The 14,871-nt window shown below is 37.5% G+C and overlaps 2 protein-coding genes across 2 annotated transcripts in view; both read right to left on the bottom strand.

Annotated features, from left to right (window-relative positions):
* Nucleotides 1-14,871, bottom strand: part of LOC129445283 (uncharacterized) — a 235,063-nt gene that overhangs the window by 100,475 nt on the left and 119,717 nt on the right. The window lies entirely within an intron of this gene.
* Nucleotides 8,593-14,860, bottom strand: LOC141354428 (uncharacterized). Its single transcript, XM_073860033.1, has 18 exons — nucleotides 14,839-14,860; nucleotides 14,747-14,795; nucleotides 14,499-14,653; nucleotides 14,258-14,379; nucleotides 14,101-14,162; nucleotides 13,878-13,978; nucleotides 13,703-13,757; nucleotides 13,433-13,605; nucleotides 11,779-11,900; nucleotides 11,613-11,674; nucleotides 11,365-11,468; nucleotides 11,152-11,179; nucleotides 10,884-11,062; nucleotides 10,675-10,796; nucleotides 10,462-10,523; nucleotides 10,244-10,347; nucleotides 9,845-9,993; nucleotides 8,593-9,688 (listed from the first exon to the last, which is right to left on the bottom strand). Exons 1-18 carry the CDS (start codon nucleotides 14,858-14,860, stop codon nucleotides 9,593-9,595), a joined length of 1,767 nt encoding a protein of 588 aa, XP_073716134.1. The 3' UTR covers nucleotides 8,593-9,592.

The raw sequence follows: 14,871 nt of genomic DNA, 5'->3' as shown, positions 1-14,871 counted from the left end.
GTTGGGAGAGCAGATGATCTTTTAGCGCCTCTATGAGGGGTATTGATTGTCTCACTTTGTTGGCTCGAGCGAATAAAGTAATTTTTGTTTGGCACCTGGAACCTTTGTCTCCTGAGTATTTTTTCTTATGAAGATTCAAGCTAAGACCACAACAACAGTTGAGGTGCGAAATCGTTGATGCAGTTGCAATTGTTGTCTTTTGTAGCCATTTTCCGTATCCGTAAAAATCATGGACAGTAAAAGATAAAACATACATAAATCGTAGCAAGCTAACCAATGCTCGTCAGTAGCTTACTGGTTCCTGGTAGGTACTCAAGATGGCGGCAGGCAACTAGAATGACATTAAAGGTCACATGACTGATATTCATGAATAAAAAGTGCTTTCTAATAACATAGTCTTGCTAAATATGCAGCACCTATCAGGACTAAAGTGATGCACTAAATGTCACTAAAGGTCCCATATCGTCAAATATGAAATTTTATGTTTTTTTATGATAACTGAGGTCTAGGGGCTATGTAAGTACAATATAAGTTTCAAAACAGTCACTCACAGCCAAATTCACACAGCCTGCTTGAAGTACATGTGATTTGACTCTTAAAATGGCTGGGTTATTTTTGACCCATAATGGGTAAATATTGGACAGAACATTGGGTTAAAAAGTAGGCTGCCCCATGCTGGGTTAAAGGTTGTTGTTATGCAACCATGGATTACAATAGCCCAACAGTTGAGTTAAAACAACCCAGCATTAGGTCAATTTTAACCCAGCAGTCTGTTCTGTCCAATATTTACCCATTATGGGTCAAAAATAACCCAGCCATTTTTAGATTGTGTGACTTCCGTAAAAACATGACATCAAGAATACTCAGTCACCACCTTAAGCCACCCTCCACAAGCACTATCGCTGTCCTCTGCTACAACTCCTTTTTGCCAAACAAATCTTCAAGGAATATCACACCATTGCTGAGTCCTAATTCGCCTACTTATACTATGAACTAAAAGTATGTACTGTTTTTGTGAGGAAAATGTACATACTTTTGATTATGTAGCAAAAGAGTATGCACGTTCTGGGACATACTTCGTCATGCAACGTGAACGAAAACGTGGTTGCCTAGTCACGCACACCACGACTGTTAACAATATTTCATTCATTCTTATAACTTATGTCCAATATAATTTTATTTACTATTCCCATCTTTTTTCTCATCGTTTTTTTCCACAATACATTTTTCAATGTGTTTTACCAAGTTGAGGACTGAAGCAGAGCGTCATTAGAATAAAAAATGCAGGTCGTTTGTGAGGCGGCTGGTTCTGACGTCAATGTGCAATGTGTGTAACGAAAGCTACTTATTTTAAAGTCAAATATTTAAAGTTTATAGTATAACTATTGTTTAACGTATTTTATGCTGATTTTATACTTATGTATATAAATAAAAAAATACCGCGATGAAAATTAACCATGCTTTTACTATAGTAAAAGTGTAGTAACCATATTTCTTTGGTTGGACTAATAAAGTTAACATTTGTACAGCCACAGTATTACTACAAATAAGTCAGTGTGGTTAAATTATGGTTAGTGTAGTAAAAGGTGTTTATTTTCATAAGGGTTTATAGTAAGGTAACGTTATTAATCTAAGACAGAAACATAAAAAGAAATGCATAAAAACAGACACTTGCATGACACTGCACTAGAGCCACGGTACTTTATTTGCACAACATCAACCGAATATTATGAGACAATGAAATATAACTTTTATTAGGTAAACATTTGAATTCTTACACTTAAAAGCTGAGGGCGCATCTCAGCTGCTGCATCCAGCTGCCATGTTCACATCACCACAAAGCTCCTCCCTCCCGCACGCAATAAGTTGTGGGCAATATTAGCTGTTAAAGTGTGGCCCTGTCCCAAATGGCACACTCCGGACTTGTGGTCCTAGAGTCTACACTTTAATGACATCACGTAGTCCAGACTTTAGGGACCCTTGATGTGAGTCTGCGTGGGTGCACCGGAGTCGTATTTTGGGACAGACTCGAGCATCACACCGGAAATAGGTAGAGAAGTTGCCCGTCAGTGTGAATTCCTCCCTTCCGTTGTCTGATTGGTCTGACTGCCCTTTCGCAAGGACTTCTGGGTTGGTAAAGTGCGCAAAGCCTGCTGCAGTGCGGGCTTCGCTGAAGACCGCATCAAGGGGGCAAAAGAGGCACTGATGAGCACACTTCAAAGCATAAAAATGACAGATGGGACACCCTACGGACTCGTAGACTAAGCGAGAACGCGCAATTTAAGGCCACGAGACCGAAAGTCCACATGAAGTGCGCCATTTGGGACAGGGCCTGTGAATCGATCTGCACTTCGAAATCTAACCGGAAATAGTAAAACATACTACGATTTGGGACGTACTAATTCTAGTTTCGAATAATATTTAGGACAGATAGTATGCGAATTGGATTCAGCACATGTCAAGGAAACGCTGTTCAATCGATGGATGTCAGGCATAAGCTTCTTAAAACATTATTATAAAACGGGCAATTCTGGTTCTTCATTCTGATTGGTTGAAACACGTTCTAAGCCGTGATAAAATACCCAAACCCACGGTTGAGACAACATTACATAAGTATCACTGCGCCATTGTTGTTGCATACTGATTTATGAAAATAAACACCACAGTCTTTGATCATATTTTTAATTTGTCTACAATTGCACAATTAATGGCGATATCTAGAAGATAAATGACAATAAATATTGTTGCATCATTTCGTCAATAAAGAGAATATGTTCCCTGAGGAGCATTCCCAACAAACACATATTTTGAAAACACAAGCAAAACACATGACACTCCGAACACATATTTTGAATTTGCGCCCCTCGGATAAGCAGTCACAAGCAGCCACTGATTGCATGCAGTGAGGCAGATGTACTTGGTACTTTAACTGTGCACACAATATAAGTAACACTATAAAGAAGATCTCAGTCATAATTCCACTTGGCACAGTGATTGAGAACTTGTCATATTGTTATAGTCCATATTAATTTTTGTCATTATCTGTAAAATGCTAATCTTCTAATAATAAACCACGAAGAGTCAAATGTGTAGTTAAAAAAAACCATGTTAAAAATAACCATGTCTGTTGAATTTCAATTATTTAGAATGATGCACAGATTTCCCCAAATATTCAAATTAAATAATTTAATAATCTCGACTCAAATCCAAGTGCACATCTGCTTCAATGCAATCTATTTACTTTGTAAATATAATGAACAGTATGCACACTTAAGTAAATGCAGTACATCTTATTCTTCAACAGGATTTCACTAGTTTTTAAATTTGCCAGTTTGATTTGTCTCTCTGGTCTCTTTTTTTGAGCAACCACGCCACCTGGTGGCTCACTCTGGGTTGACATTTTATCTGGAATGATCTCTTTAGTATTCTCTCTCTCTCTCTCTCTCTCTCTCTCTCTCTCTCTCTCTCTCTCTCTCTCTAATTCAACAGGTTCAGTTTTTAGTTTTTGCTGTAACTTTTATTGGATTGTCATTTGTATTCTCACTGAAGAATGTCTTTACATATGTGATGTTTTTTTTTTTGTTCATCAGTTTTCAATGGTCACATAAAATTATTTTCTGGAAACAAGGGTGTATTGGTTAAATGTAGTTGTCAGAACCTGATCTACCACCTCCTGCTCTGAATCTTTTGCCCAGTGATCAGCTGAGCAAGGATTGTAAGGAATCCACATACAAGTGCGTGTGATGCAATTTTTGGTATCCGAAGAGTGCGTGCATACCGTAGTCGCACGGCTGAATTTTTGAAACCCTACGTACATTGTACGCATAGGTTGTGTATGCGCCTACAGTAGAATGTAGTCGAGCATCTGTATACACATATACGGGTCAAATAAATTATACTTGGCAAGGCTGTGCACTCGACCGTGCACAGAAACGTAAAAAACATACTATACTCCAGGCTTCAGACTACTTCTTATTTGTGACTGGGTTGTTTTTTTCTCCTTTGTGTGGCTCCATGTTTATCAGTACGCACCGTTCGCTCCTATGCCGAAACTCTCTGGTGAATGTGCATTGGAAGCTTGTTATTATACTCAATAAAGTTCCAAATATGGATATTTTTCTCATAAAATTGCATCAGTTCCCATCAGAAGGACTTTTTTAACCCCCTGGAGACGTGTGGATTCATTTTTTGGGCTTGAAAGTAATGGCCCCGGTTTTCTACCATTATAAAGCTTTTCTTCACTCTAAAATATTTGCTGTAATTTTGCAGCTGGTTGCCAGTAACTTACTGTAGAAGATAAAGTCAAAAAATGTTTCATGTTCATTTAACTTTGAACAAAATGTTGCCAGTAAATAACATAAATGTAAAATCTACAGTAAGTTACTGGCAGCTAGTTGCCAGTAATACCCATTAATAATGTAATTTCTACAGACATTTTTTACAGTGTAGACATTTTCTGAAATAACTCAAATTGTGTTCTTCTGAAAGATGATGGACATATGTATCGGATGGCTCAAGGATGAATAATTAATGGGGTAATTTTTTTTTCGCAAAACTATCTCTTTAATGCTAAACATTGTTATAATGTGTGAACCACTAGGGGCCGCCTTTTTTCATATGACAATCAATCTGTGCAGCACAACATGCATTTTGATATAATGGGTATGTCACGACACGGAAGGGTTGTAAGGACAGGACGCAAACGCAAGGTTCAAAATAAATAACATTTAATAATAAAAACACGAGGGCAGACATGGTGAAGGCAGGAACACAGGAACATTAACACAGGAACAGACAGGGTATCAATGACAATGATCCAGCAGTGAGCAAACAGAAGACAGAGGTATATATACACAGACTAAATGACAAACAGGTGTGATGAGGCAGGTAATTAATCAATGAATGTCCAGGTGATAACAATCGGAACAGAAACAAGACATGACACGGATTAACCGTGACATTACACTCCCCTCTACGAGTGGCTACCAGACACTCACATAAAACACAACAAAAACAAAGTCTGGTAGCGAGAGTCTAAGGGAGGGGTGGAGGGCTTGGGGACCCTGGCGAAGCCGGCAGCCGCCGGGGTGAGACCAACAGGACGGTTGGCCGGACTGCGCCAGGAGAACCGGAGCGATCGCTCCGAGAACCGAGGCAGACGAATTACCCCCCTCCTGGGAATCGTCGACGATTAGATGCCCCCGGAAATCATCTCCCATCCCCTCGCGGAAACGGAGACCCTCGGTAGCCACCCCGGGGAAATGATCGGGTGTGGTCCGTTCCGGATCCCCCTGCGAGCAGGATAGTGGTCCTCCGAGGGACCTGCTGCGTCCAGTTTGGCTGGATCATTCTGTCACGACACAGAAGGGTTGTAAGGACAGGACGCAAACGCAAGGTTCAAAATAAATAACATTTAATAATAAAAACACGAGGGCAGACATGGTGAAGGCAGGAACACAGGAACATTAACACAGGAACAGACAGGGTATCAATGACAATGATCCAGCAGTGAGCAAACAGAAGACAGAGGTATATATACACAGACTAAATGACAAACAGGTGTGATGAGGCAGGTAATTAATCAATGAATGTCCAGGTGATAACAATCGGAACAGAAACAAGACATGACACGGATTAACCGTGACAGGGTATGGTTTTCTAATAAAGTTAGTATCCGGAGCAGAAAAAACGAGAATGCGCTTGACTGCTGTAACGAGTCGTCTTGAGACCGAGGATCCAATTGCAGTTTTTATTAGAGACACAGTGATACAAACAAACAGGGATAATCCAAACTCATAAACAGGCAGGCAGGGTCAGGGCAGGCAGATAACAATCACAGGAACAGATACAGGCAGAGAGAAGCAGGCAGAGAACAATCGGGAATCCAGGAACAGGCAAAGATCAGGGCAGGCAGATAACAATCAGACTGGCTATATAAGCTTCTCAGGAACATTGAACTTTGCAAAGTCTTGATTTGCCCCCGTGTCACAAGAAACTCAGGAGTAACCATTTCAGCCTTTACAGGAAACTCAGGGAACTTGGAAACAGGCCTTATAGTCAGAACAGAACATTCAGGAAGCTTAGTATCAGCAAACTTGGTCGGGGCAGGAAGCTCAGGGCACTCCAGTGCAAACTTCTCAGCCATGACAGAAAGTGCAAACGATTCACTTGAGTCTGGTGATTCACTTGTGACAGAAAGTGCATGAGGCTCAGGTTCAGACCATCCAGCCATGACAGAGAGATCAGGAGACTCGGGTTCATGAGGTTGAGAGATTTCCTGTGAAGCAGAAGAGCAAGAAGCAGTGCCAACACCACACAAAGCCAGAGTACACACAGATGATTCAGACAATTAACCTGACTCCAAAGACTCAGATGATTCAATGGACTTGGCTGGCTCAGCAGACTTCGATGACTTATTCGGCTCGGCTGGTTTAGAAGACTCAGATGACTCACTTGGCTCAGATGACTCACTCGGCTCAGGAAAAGTGAAAATGTTCGGTCCGATCGGCCCGGCTGGTTCCGTTGACCCGATCGGCCTGACTGGTTCCGTTGGCCCAAAAAGCCTGGCTGGTTCCATTGGCCAAATCGGCCCGGCTGGTTCCGTTGGCCCGATTGGTCCGGCAGTGGAAACAGATGGTCTAGGAATGCCGGCCACCTGAACGACACCATCGGGGTATCCGCTAGGCTAGGGATCAACCGGTTCGCACAGGCCCCAACTGGACTTACCGGTATCGCAACCTTCTCATGAACCAACTCAGGACTGGCGGCAGCCATCTTGTGAACAGGCTCGGGAATGGTAGACAGACTTGGTAATAGGTGTATCAGGGACAGGACTGGCCAGACTAGTGCATACGAGCACCCATGGCTGCTCTGGCTTCGCATCCCACGGACCCCAATGCCTACTGCCCCCCCCCCCCCAAAAAAAAATATTTAAGATCGGCGTCCACCTGCACCCTGGTTACGGTAAGCAAGGACACGCCTAACAACAACGCCAGGTTAACAAAATCTGTAAATGCCCCTATTTCACGGAGATTGGGCATCAAATACTGTAAATTATCCTTAAGCCCATGACGATGCATGTCCTTAAATACCCCTTCTTCAAAATCCAACTTGTTAACGAGGTCCAAAAAGATACCCACATACTCCTCAATAGGGGAATCTTCTTGGTGCAAACAAAAAATTATATCTGCTGGATCCATGTTTGGTGAAGTCTTCTGTAACGAGGAGTCTTGAGACAGAGGATCCAATTGCAGTTTTATTAGAGACACAGTAATACAAACAATTATGGATAATCCAAACTCATAAACAGGCAGGCAGGGTCAGGGTAGGCAGATACCAATCAAAGGAACAGATACAGGCAGAGATCAGAGGCAGGCAGAGAACAATCAGGAATCCAGGAACAGGCAAAGATCAGGGCAATCAGATAACAATCAATAATCCAAAATACAGTCCAGGTCACAACAGGAAAAAGACTCACAGGGAAATATTGCACGGTAATGATCACACGGGGGCAAATCAAGACTTTGCAAATTTCAATGTTCCAGAGGAGCTTATATAGCCAGTCTGATTGGTAACGGGTGGTGGCGTGATCAGTCTCGGGTAAGTGGCATGATGGGAAATGTAGTGAAACAAGGAACACAAACTAAAACTCTGATGAAGACACCCTCTGTTGACAGGGAGGACGCAAAGGGGCGTCTTCATTCACAACAACTGCATGATCATATCATCATATAGTTTACTGCCATGCTAGCCACAAAAATAGATGCCTAAGCACCTGCCCCTTTACCCCTGGTTAACCAAAGTGCCCTTTTTGTCAAAGCATTTTTGTGAAGGCCTGCATGCCCAATCTAACTATTAGTAAAATTAATGAAAAATAATTTAGCCATAAATAAATTGCATCACGTGGTGACCTATGACCTATCACTGCACAATCACGCAGCGCGAGCGGGATCACATGCTTTTACTACAACACAGTGCACAGTACAGGGAGGATCCGCTAGAGTCGACATCGACCGAAGCGGTATGCTTGTTACTTGTTATTATTTTACATGAACAACGTGAAGAGAGTATGCACAGCTTTTGTTTATATTGCTGTGTGTATTAACCTCTCTGGAACGTTAGAGGTACTGAAAGTATCGTTAGCTCCAGAAGCTAAACTTCTATACACAGCATACAAATATAAACAATGATGCATACAGTACAGCACATCTTCACTCACTTCATTCTTGTTGTTTGGGGGGGGGGGTTCACAGGCTTCAAGGGGTCTAGTCTTATTTTGACATTTATCTAGTGTTATTTGACTAAAAACTATTCATACTTCGAATTACTATCAGTAATTTTAATAGTTTTCACATCACTAGTAAAAAGGCTCATACTGATTTTATAATTCTCTGATTTATCCTCATAATTGCTGTATTTATTATTATTTAAATAATTAAAAAAAATCAGAACAAGATTAGAATAGAATTATACAGTGTTTTAAATGTGCCAAAAAATCCACAAGCCTGTAGACTCAATAATATCTTTTCACAATGCAATATATAATATCATTATAACAAAACTGCATACTGTTTACACCAACTCACACACAACTTAATTTTTCTTTGTCACTTTATTTGCAAGAAAGAATGACAATAATGTTTTTTTCTCTAGGGGTGGGCACTTCTGTTTCTGGAGGAACACTGTCCTGCAAAGTTTAGCTTAAACCCTGATCAAACACACAAGTAATCCTGCAGCCTTTGATTAGGATTTGTAGGTGTGTTTGATTAGGGTTGAAGCTAAACTTTGCAGGACAGTGGCCCTCCAGGACCAGGAACGCCCACTGCTCTAACCTATGTAGTTTTATTCACTGTATTAAAGAGTCCAAAAATAAAAACTCTGTCATCTTTTGCTCACCCTCATGTTGTTCTAAACCTGTATGAGTTTCTTAAAAAAAAAACTTTGATAAATGATGGTAACCACACAGATGACGATACCCATTGACTGCCATAGAAGGACCAAAAAATACCATGGAAGTCAATAGGTACCATCAACTGTGTGCCCATCGTTTATCAAAATATCTTCTTTTGTATTGAACAGAAGACATCATGCAGATGTAAACTCATATGAGTACAACTTTTGGTTGGTGTTTGCCACGTTTTTGCATGTTTCACATAATCATTTTGAGTCACAAGAAGATAAAGGTCATAAAGTGTAAATAAATAGGTTTAATTTTGTTCACAAACAATGCAATATGTGACATCAAATAAATAATTATTCAGAGAAAAAAAATCAACAATAAATATTGTAAAATTACACAAGTTTTAAATAAATAATTACATTTCATTAGATAATACAGCTTGGGATAAATTAGATTCAGTAAAATTTTGTGTAGCTCCTGCATGTCCAGCAAAACAGGAAGAAAATAAATAGTGCATTATAAAAGCTTGAAGTTAACATATTCATTACATAATTTAAATGACAACATTAACAATAATCAATGCTATTTAATTAATAACATACGAATAAATGGTTTATAAGAATAGTTGCGCTTTACAGTTGAAAAAGATCACTTTTCCTATTAATTGTTTTTCTTTGTTGTCTCTCAAGTTCACTAGAAGAGGCTGTGTCGAGTCGTGTACTGTACATTGTATGACCGTCTTCTGTGCCAACGTCGTCTTAGTCGTGCACAGCAACCACAAAGCAAACACTAAGGAGAGAGAGAGAAAGAATATTAGACAAACTTTCTCAGTATAACAAGGAACTGTCAAAAAACTGTGTTGTATAATTAAACAATCCCAGTGAAGTTATTAAGTATAATATTACAAAGTTTATATATATATATATATATAATCAAGAAACTTACACAAAGGAGAATCCAGCAAGGTACAAGCAAGATGGCTATAGCACAAGGAACAATTATAGCCACAACCCACGCTGCACTAGTGCTGTTGTTTGGTCTAGTAGTGCTCACCACAGAGGGAAATGGGGTTGGAGTAGTTGAGTTACTGGCTTCTAAAGACCAATGTTTTGGGAAAAAATGGATATAATGTTAATAAAAAAATAAATAAAACAGGAATTCTCCGCTAGGAAATCTATAAATATGCTGAGTTATTTTCAACCCACTATTGGGGCTAAAAAGGAATAAACCATTGGGTAAATTAACCCTGAACATATTTGGTCCAACACTGGGATGAAAATAATTCAGCATTTTTTTAGAGTGTAAAGAGCTATCAATATTTAAACTGAATGCAGAACAACCTACCAATATTAACAGTGATAAGTGCTTGGATAAAAGGACTGGGAAACTTGAAGTCATCTTCTGAGAAAATATACTCGACATCAGCCTTAATCACAGTGGAATTACCCCTGGAGAAATTTAAATATAAACAACATTGAACAGCAGATAATTCAAAGTGATCACATCATCATTAATGATACTTGTTATTTCACATCTCATAAAAATATAAAGTCATGACTTACGTAAAATTGGCCTTTTTGAACACAAATGGAGTGGCGTTTGGGTCATTTAGGATCTCGTTCAGCTGAACAGGTTGGCAAAAACATTAATTATGATCATTTTTTTATTTATTTATTGGTTTATTTTCATTTAATTTTAATGAGGCAGTTTCATATTGAAATTTAAATTAGAAATAATTTTAAACACACGAGCACTCTAAATAGTTTCAAACTCACCAATTTGTTTATTGAATCCTGGATTACTGTATATGTGCTGTCCCTGAGTACAAGTTTCTCAGACATGCTGACATTGCTGATTTCAAATCCAAAATTAAGCGCATACGAGTTATCAGAAATTTCTTTAAAAGAAACACAGATCAGACATTAGTGCATGTACAAATCTTAATGTAATATAAAGATGTTGTTTTCTGGTGACACAAACTTACTTGTATAGGTGACATTCACAAAGCTCACAGGATCACTGAGTTTTTGTACTGTCAGGTCTCGTTTGGTTCTTAGACGTTTGTCCAGCAGATTGTTGGCAACGTGTAGAACAGCGCTTTCACTTGGTATGGAGCCTCTCGTTATGAAAACAAGCTTGATGTAAATAATTGCTTTTCCAAGTCTGAAAAAGGTGATTAAAAATAATTTTAAGAAAGAGAATAAACCAAGGCAAAGTTTATTTGAGTATGCAAGTAAACTTTAAGCACTTACACAATCGGAGTTGGAGTTGTTGTCAAGCCTGTAAAATAAAATTAATTGTTTGATGATTATGCAAATAAATGCTATTTGTGGAGTATGACATTTAAATAATTTATTTGCTGTTAATACATTCATTAAAGTGGTAAATGTATTAAATGTTGTGTTGAATTATCTGTTTAATGTTGCATTTATATAGTACTAAAAAGTTGATCAAATAAGACATACTATTTTCATTAAGAATTTTCTGAAGAAATGTACTGGGTGAATGGATGTTATTTTTTTGTGAGATATTGTATTCCAGAACAGCCATGATCGCAGTCAAATTATTCCTAGGGAAGATACAAAAATAAACTATTGTTAACAAAATAAATAAAAAAGCACTATATTACACATTAATAATGTGTACAAATTGATAATGATGATAATGATAAAAACACTAATTTGATTAATGAGTAAAATTAATCTTGACTTACAAGAATTTGGCCTCATCAAACTGGACTGGATTGGCTGATGGATCATTTAGGATCTTGTTTAGCTACAAACAAAATAGGAATAATACAAAAATTAATTGGATTATTCATTCATTTATCACTTTATGTTGGAAAAATGTCTAAATTACATGAAGTGTTTTTAACCCACCAATTCATTTATTTTGTTTTGGATGAGTTTGTTGGTGCTGTTTCTGTTTTCATATTTCGTTGACATTAATACATTGCTGATCACATATCCAAAGTTGAGGGCATATGAATGATCAGAAATTCCTTTAAAAAAAAAGTTTACATTAGTTGTCAATTTTCACTTAGGTAGACCTTCAATATATGAAGTCAATAACAATATTTTGTTCTGTGATGGTCATTATTGCTATTAATTTTATGTATTTAAACAAATAGCCATATAGCCAAAAATAGTAATTTAGTGAGATTTAAGTTGATGCCCACACTTATATGCAACCTTTGTAAATACATGCTCATACACTATTCATACTAAGATTTTTTTTACAACTAAATTTCAAGTTGTAAGGTTGTTCGTGTTTGGATTTATTAATGTCTTTCATCTGCATTTAGATCCTGCCTCATCTCATGATTTTGGACAGCACATTACAAAAGTAGAATGATTTTCAATCTCTACTAAGTGTATATGTAAACATCTTTTCTCAATTAATTAAATTCTCTCTTTTAATTTATGCATTACATGTATCATTCTGGAGTGAGCAAGGCATATGGATGCTCATTTATAGTTGAAATTTAGACAGGAGTGGGTTTTCCAATGGCATCGCTAACTAGAATTCACTCTCAGAAATAAAGGTACAAAAGTTGTCACTGGGACAGTACCCTTTCAAAAAGGTACACATTTGTACCCAAAGTGTGCATATTAGTACTTAGAACTGCCAAAATGTACCTTTAAAGGTACATATTTGTACCTAAATGGTACATATTAGAACCTTTTTTAAAGGGTACTGCCCCAGTGACAGCTTGGTACCTTTATTTTTGACAGTGTAGCAGCATAGTAACTAGTAATAGCAGTGTTTCCAAAAATTACAGGAACTACAGCTAGCATGAAAGATGTTCGGTGTGTTCAATTTCATGCTACGCAGACTGATTATTGACATCAAACGGCACATGAAGTCAGACACACCTGATTAAACTGAGCCGCGAAGAATCGCTGTAGACGTACAAAAGCTAAACAATCAAAAATACTTTTATTTTATTGATTTATTTGTGGACAGGGATCTACAATATGTAAAATCCTGACAGATAAGTTACTTTTAGTCAGCCTTTGTAAGATGACTAAGGGACTATTAAGCAACTAGATATTTAAGGGTATTCGGTTTTGAATTCTATCAGCATGTTCAGTGGATTTAGATGTTTAAAGACTTGCAAATGTGTAGCTTTATTTAAGAAATTGTTTAAAATATTGTCTGGAAGTAATATAATGAATAGTGTATGTTTGTTTGTTTGTTTGTTTATTCTGAGTAAATCTGAGGTCCCGGAGTAAACCCACGCTAACACAGGGAGTACATGGAAGATCCACACTAAAAGGCCAGGCAACAGTGTAACGAATTACTGTTGACAGGGAGTATTAAGAAGAGTAATGAGTAATTTATTCATTTATTTTAGTAACAAGCCCAACACTGTTTGCAACAAATGTTTCATTTGAAAGTAGTAGAGAAAAAACACTACAGTTTCCCAAAAACTACAAAAACTCTGATCAAGATATTTGTCAAAGACAGTAATGAAGTTCTTTGTTTGTATACCACTTATGTTTAAATAATATATTTATGAAAATAACTTACTGTTATATGAGACATTCACGTTGCTCACAGGTTCACCAAACTGTGTTGCTCTGTCATCTTGTTTAGTTGTGAGATTTGCATTTAGTGTAGAAACCAACTCCATAATTTTACTTTCACTTGGCGTTAGGCCCAATGTTTCAAACACAAGACGAATGCTAATAAAAGCCGTCCCACTGTTCAAAAAGAAAAAAAAATGGATGAGAAATAAAAATAAAAAGAGCAAGAACAATAATGATTTCCTTATACAAAATTAATGAACTACTCTCTTACGAAATTTGAGCATCAGTTGTGGTCTGGGAATTGCTGGCAGAAGGAGTTGTTAGGCCTAAAAAACACAAAGTTAGGACTGATGAAGGGAAACAAATAACAAGAAAAGGTAGAACAATATGCTGTAAAAATTCACAAAATTTTTTTTTTATCTTTTATTGTAATAGAATTGACATACTGTTTTGCAAACGAAGCTCATTTAAGAAACTGACAGGTTGTATGTGATCTGTATCCGTAAAAACACAGTTCATGAAAACCTCAATCTGCTTTTCTTTTGTCCTGATGGAATAAAATGAATGTTAGAACTTTAATCATGATTGTAGAGGTTAATCTAATGGGGTTAAATGGTTCATGGTAAAAATAAAATTTAAAGAAAATTTGCTTAAGACTCCATAACTTACGTGACTCGGGAGAGTGTAGCATCAAAAGGAGGTTTAGCAGGATCATTCAGTAGAGTGTTAAGCTATAAGTAAAAAAAGAAATTAAAATGATTTAACATGACAAACAGACTACAAAACATTGAAATTTCTGACCACCTGTCTTGTTGTAAATGCTTACCGCAGCATTGACATTATTCTGAACTTGCTCGGCAGGGTTGCCTTTAGGCACATGACTGTTTGACGTGCTGACGTTACTCAGATTGAATTCAAAGATGACGTCGTAGGAGGTGTCCGAAATTTCTGTTTGTATAAAATATTAAATATTTATTTTGTCCTAGTAGGTATATAAACTTTTGATTTTTAATATAAGCTATAGATAATAAAAAATAGAACTTTAAACGAAAAAGACTTAAACTCACTGTTATAGGTCACATTCAACAGCTTGAGTGATTTATCAAGTTGTGACTCTCTGGAGTCCCTGAGAGTTTTGATAGCACGGAGCACATGAGCTTCACTGGGGACTGGAGATGAGGAGTTGAACGTCAATGTGCTCGTCACCACTGCAGAATCAATTCTGTAAAGGGCACAACTTTCATTTAATACAGTTCAGGGTTTTACATTAACATAAAGTCTGTATAACAACCATTTTCTCATTATCTACACTCACTGCTGCTGGAAAGACGTCACATGGGAGACTGTTGTTGTTGTGGTCAGATCTGACAAATCATAAATAAAATAAAAAATAATAAATTTTCATGCAAAATACTGCATGTTTTATCATGTTCCACCCAC

This window comes from Misgurnus anguillicaudatus, chromosome 3, assembly GCF_027580225.2.
Source record: "Misgurnus anguillicaudatus chromosome 3, ASM2758022v2, whole genome shotgun sequence".
NCBI classification, from domain to species: Eukaryota; Metazoa; Chordata; class Actinopteri; order Cypriniformes; family Cobitidae; genus Misgurnus; species Misgurnus anguillicaudatus.
The sequence above is the reverse complement of the archived record's forward strand: the minus strand, read 5'-3'. Positions and strand labels throughout refer to the sequence as shown.

Bases quoted from the DNA above. Each gene is read 5' to 3' on its own strand.
- LOC141354428 (XM_073860033.1), bottom strand. From the start codon at position 14,860: ATGATAAAACATGCAGTATTTT. The intron at 13,606-13,702 runs GTAAGAGAGTAG...CTTTTTGAACAG, and splicing joins ACAACTGATGCTCAAATTTC to TGGGACGGCTTTTATTAGCA. The intron at 11,063-11,151 runs GTAAGTGCTTAA...CACCTTTTTCAG, and splicing joins ACAACTCCAACTCCGATTGT to ACTTGGAAAAGCAATTATTT.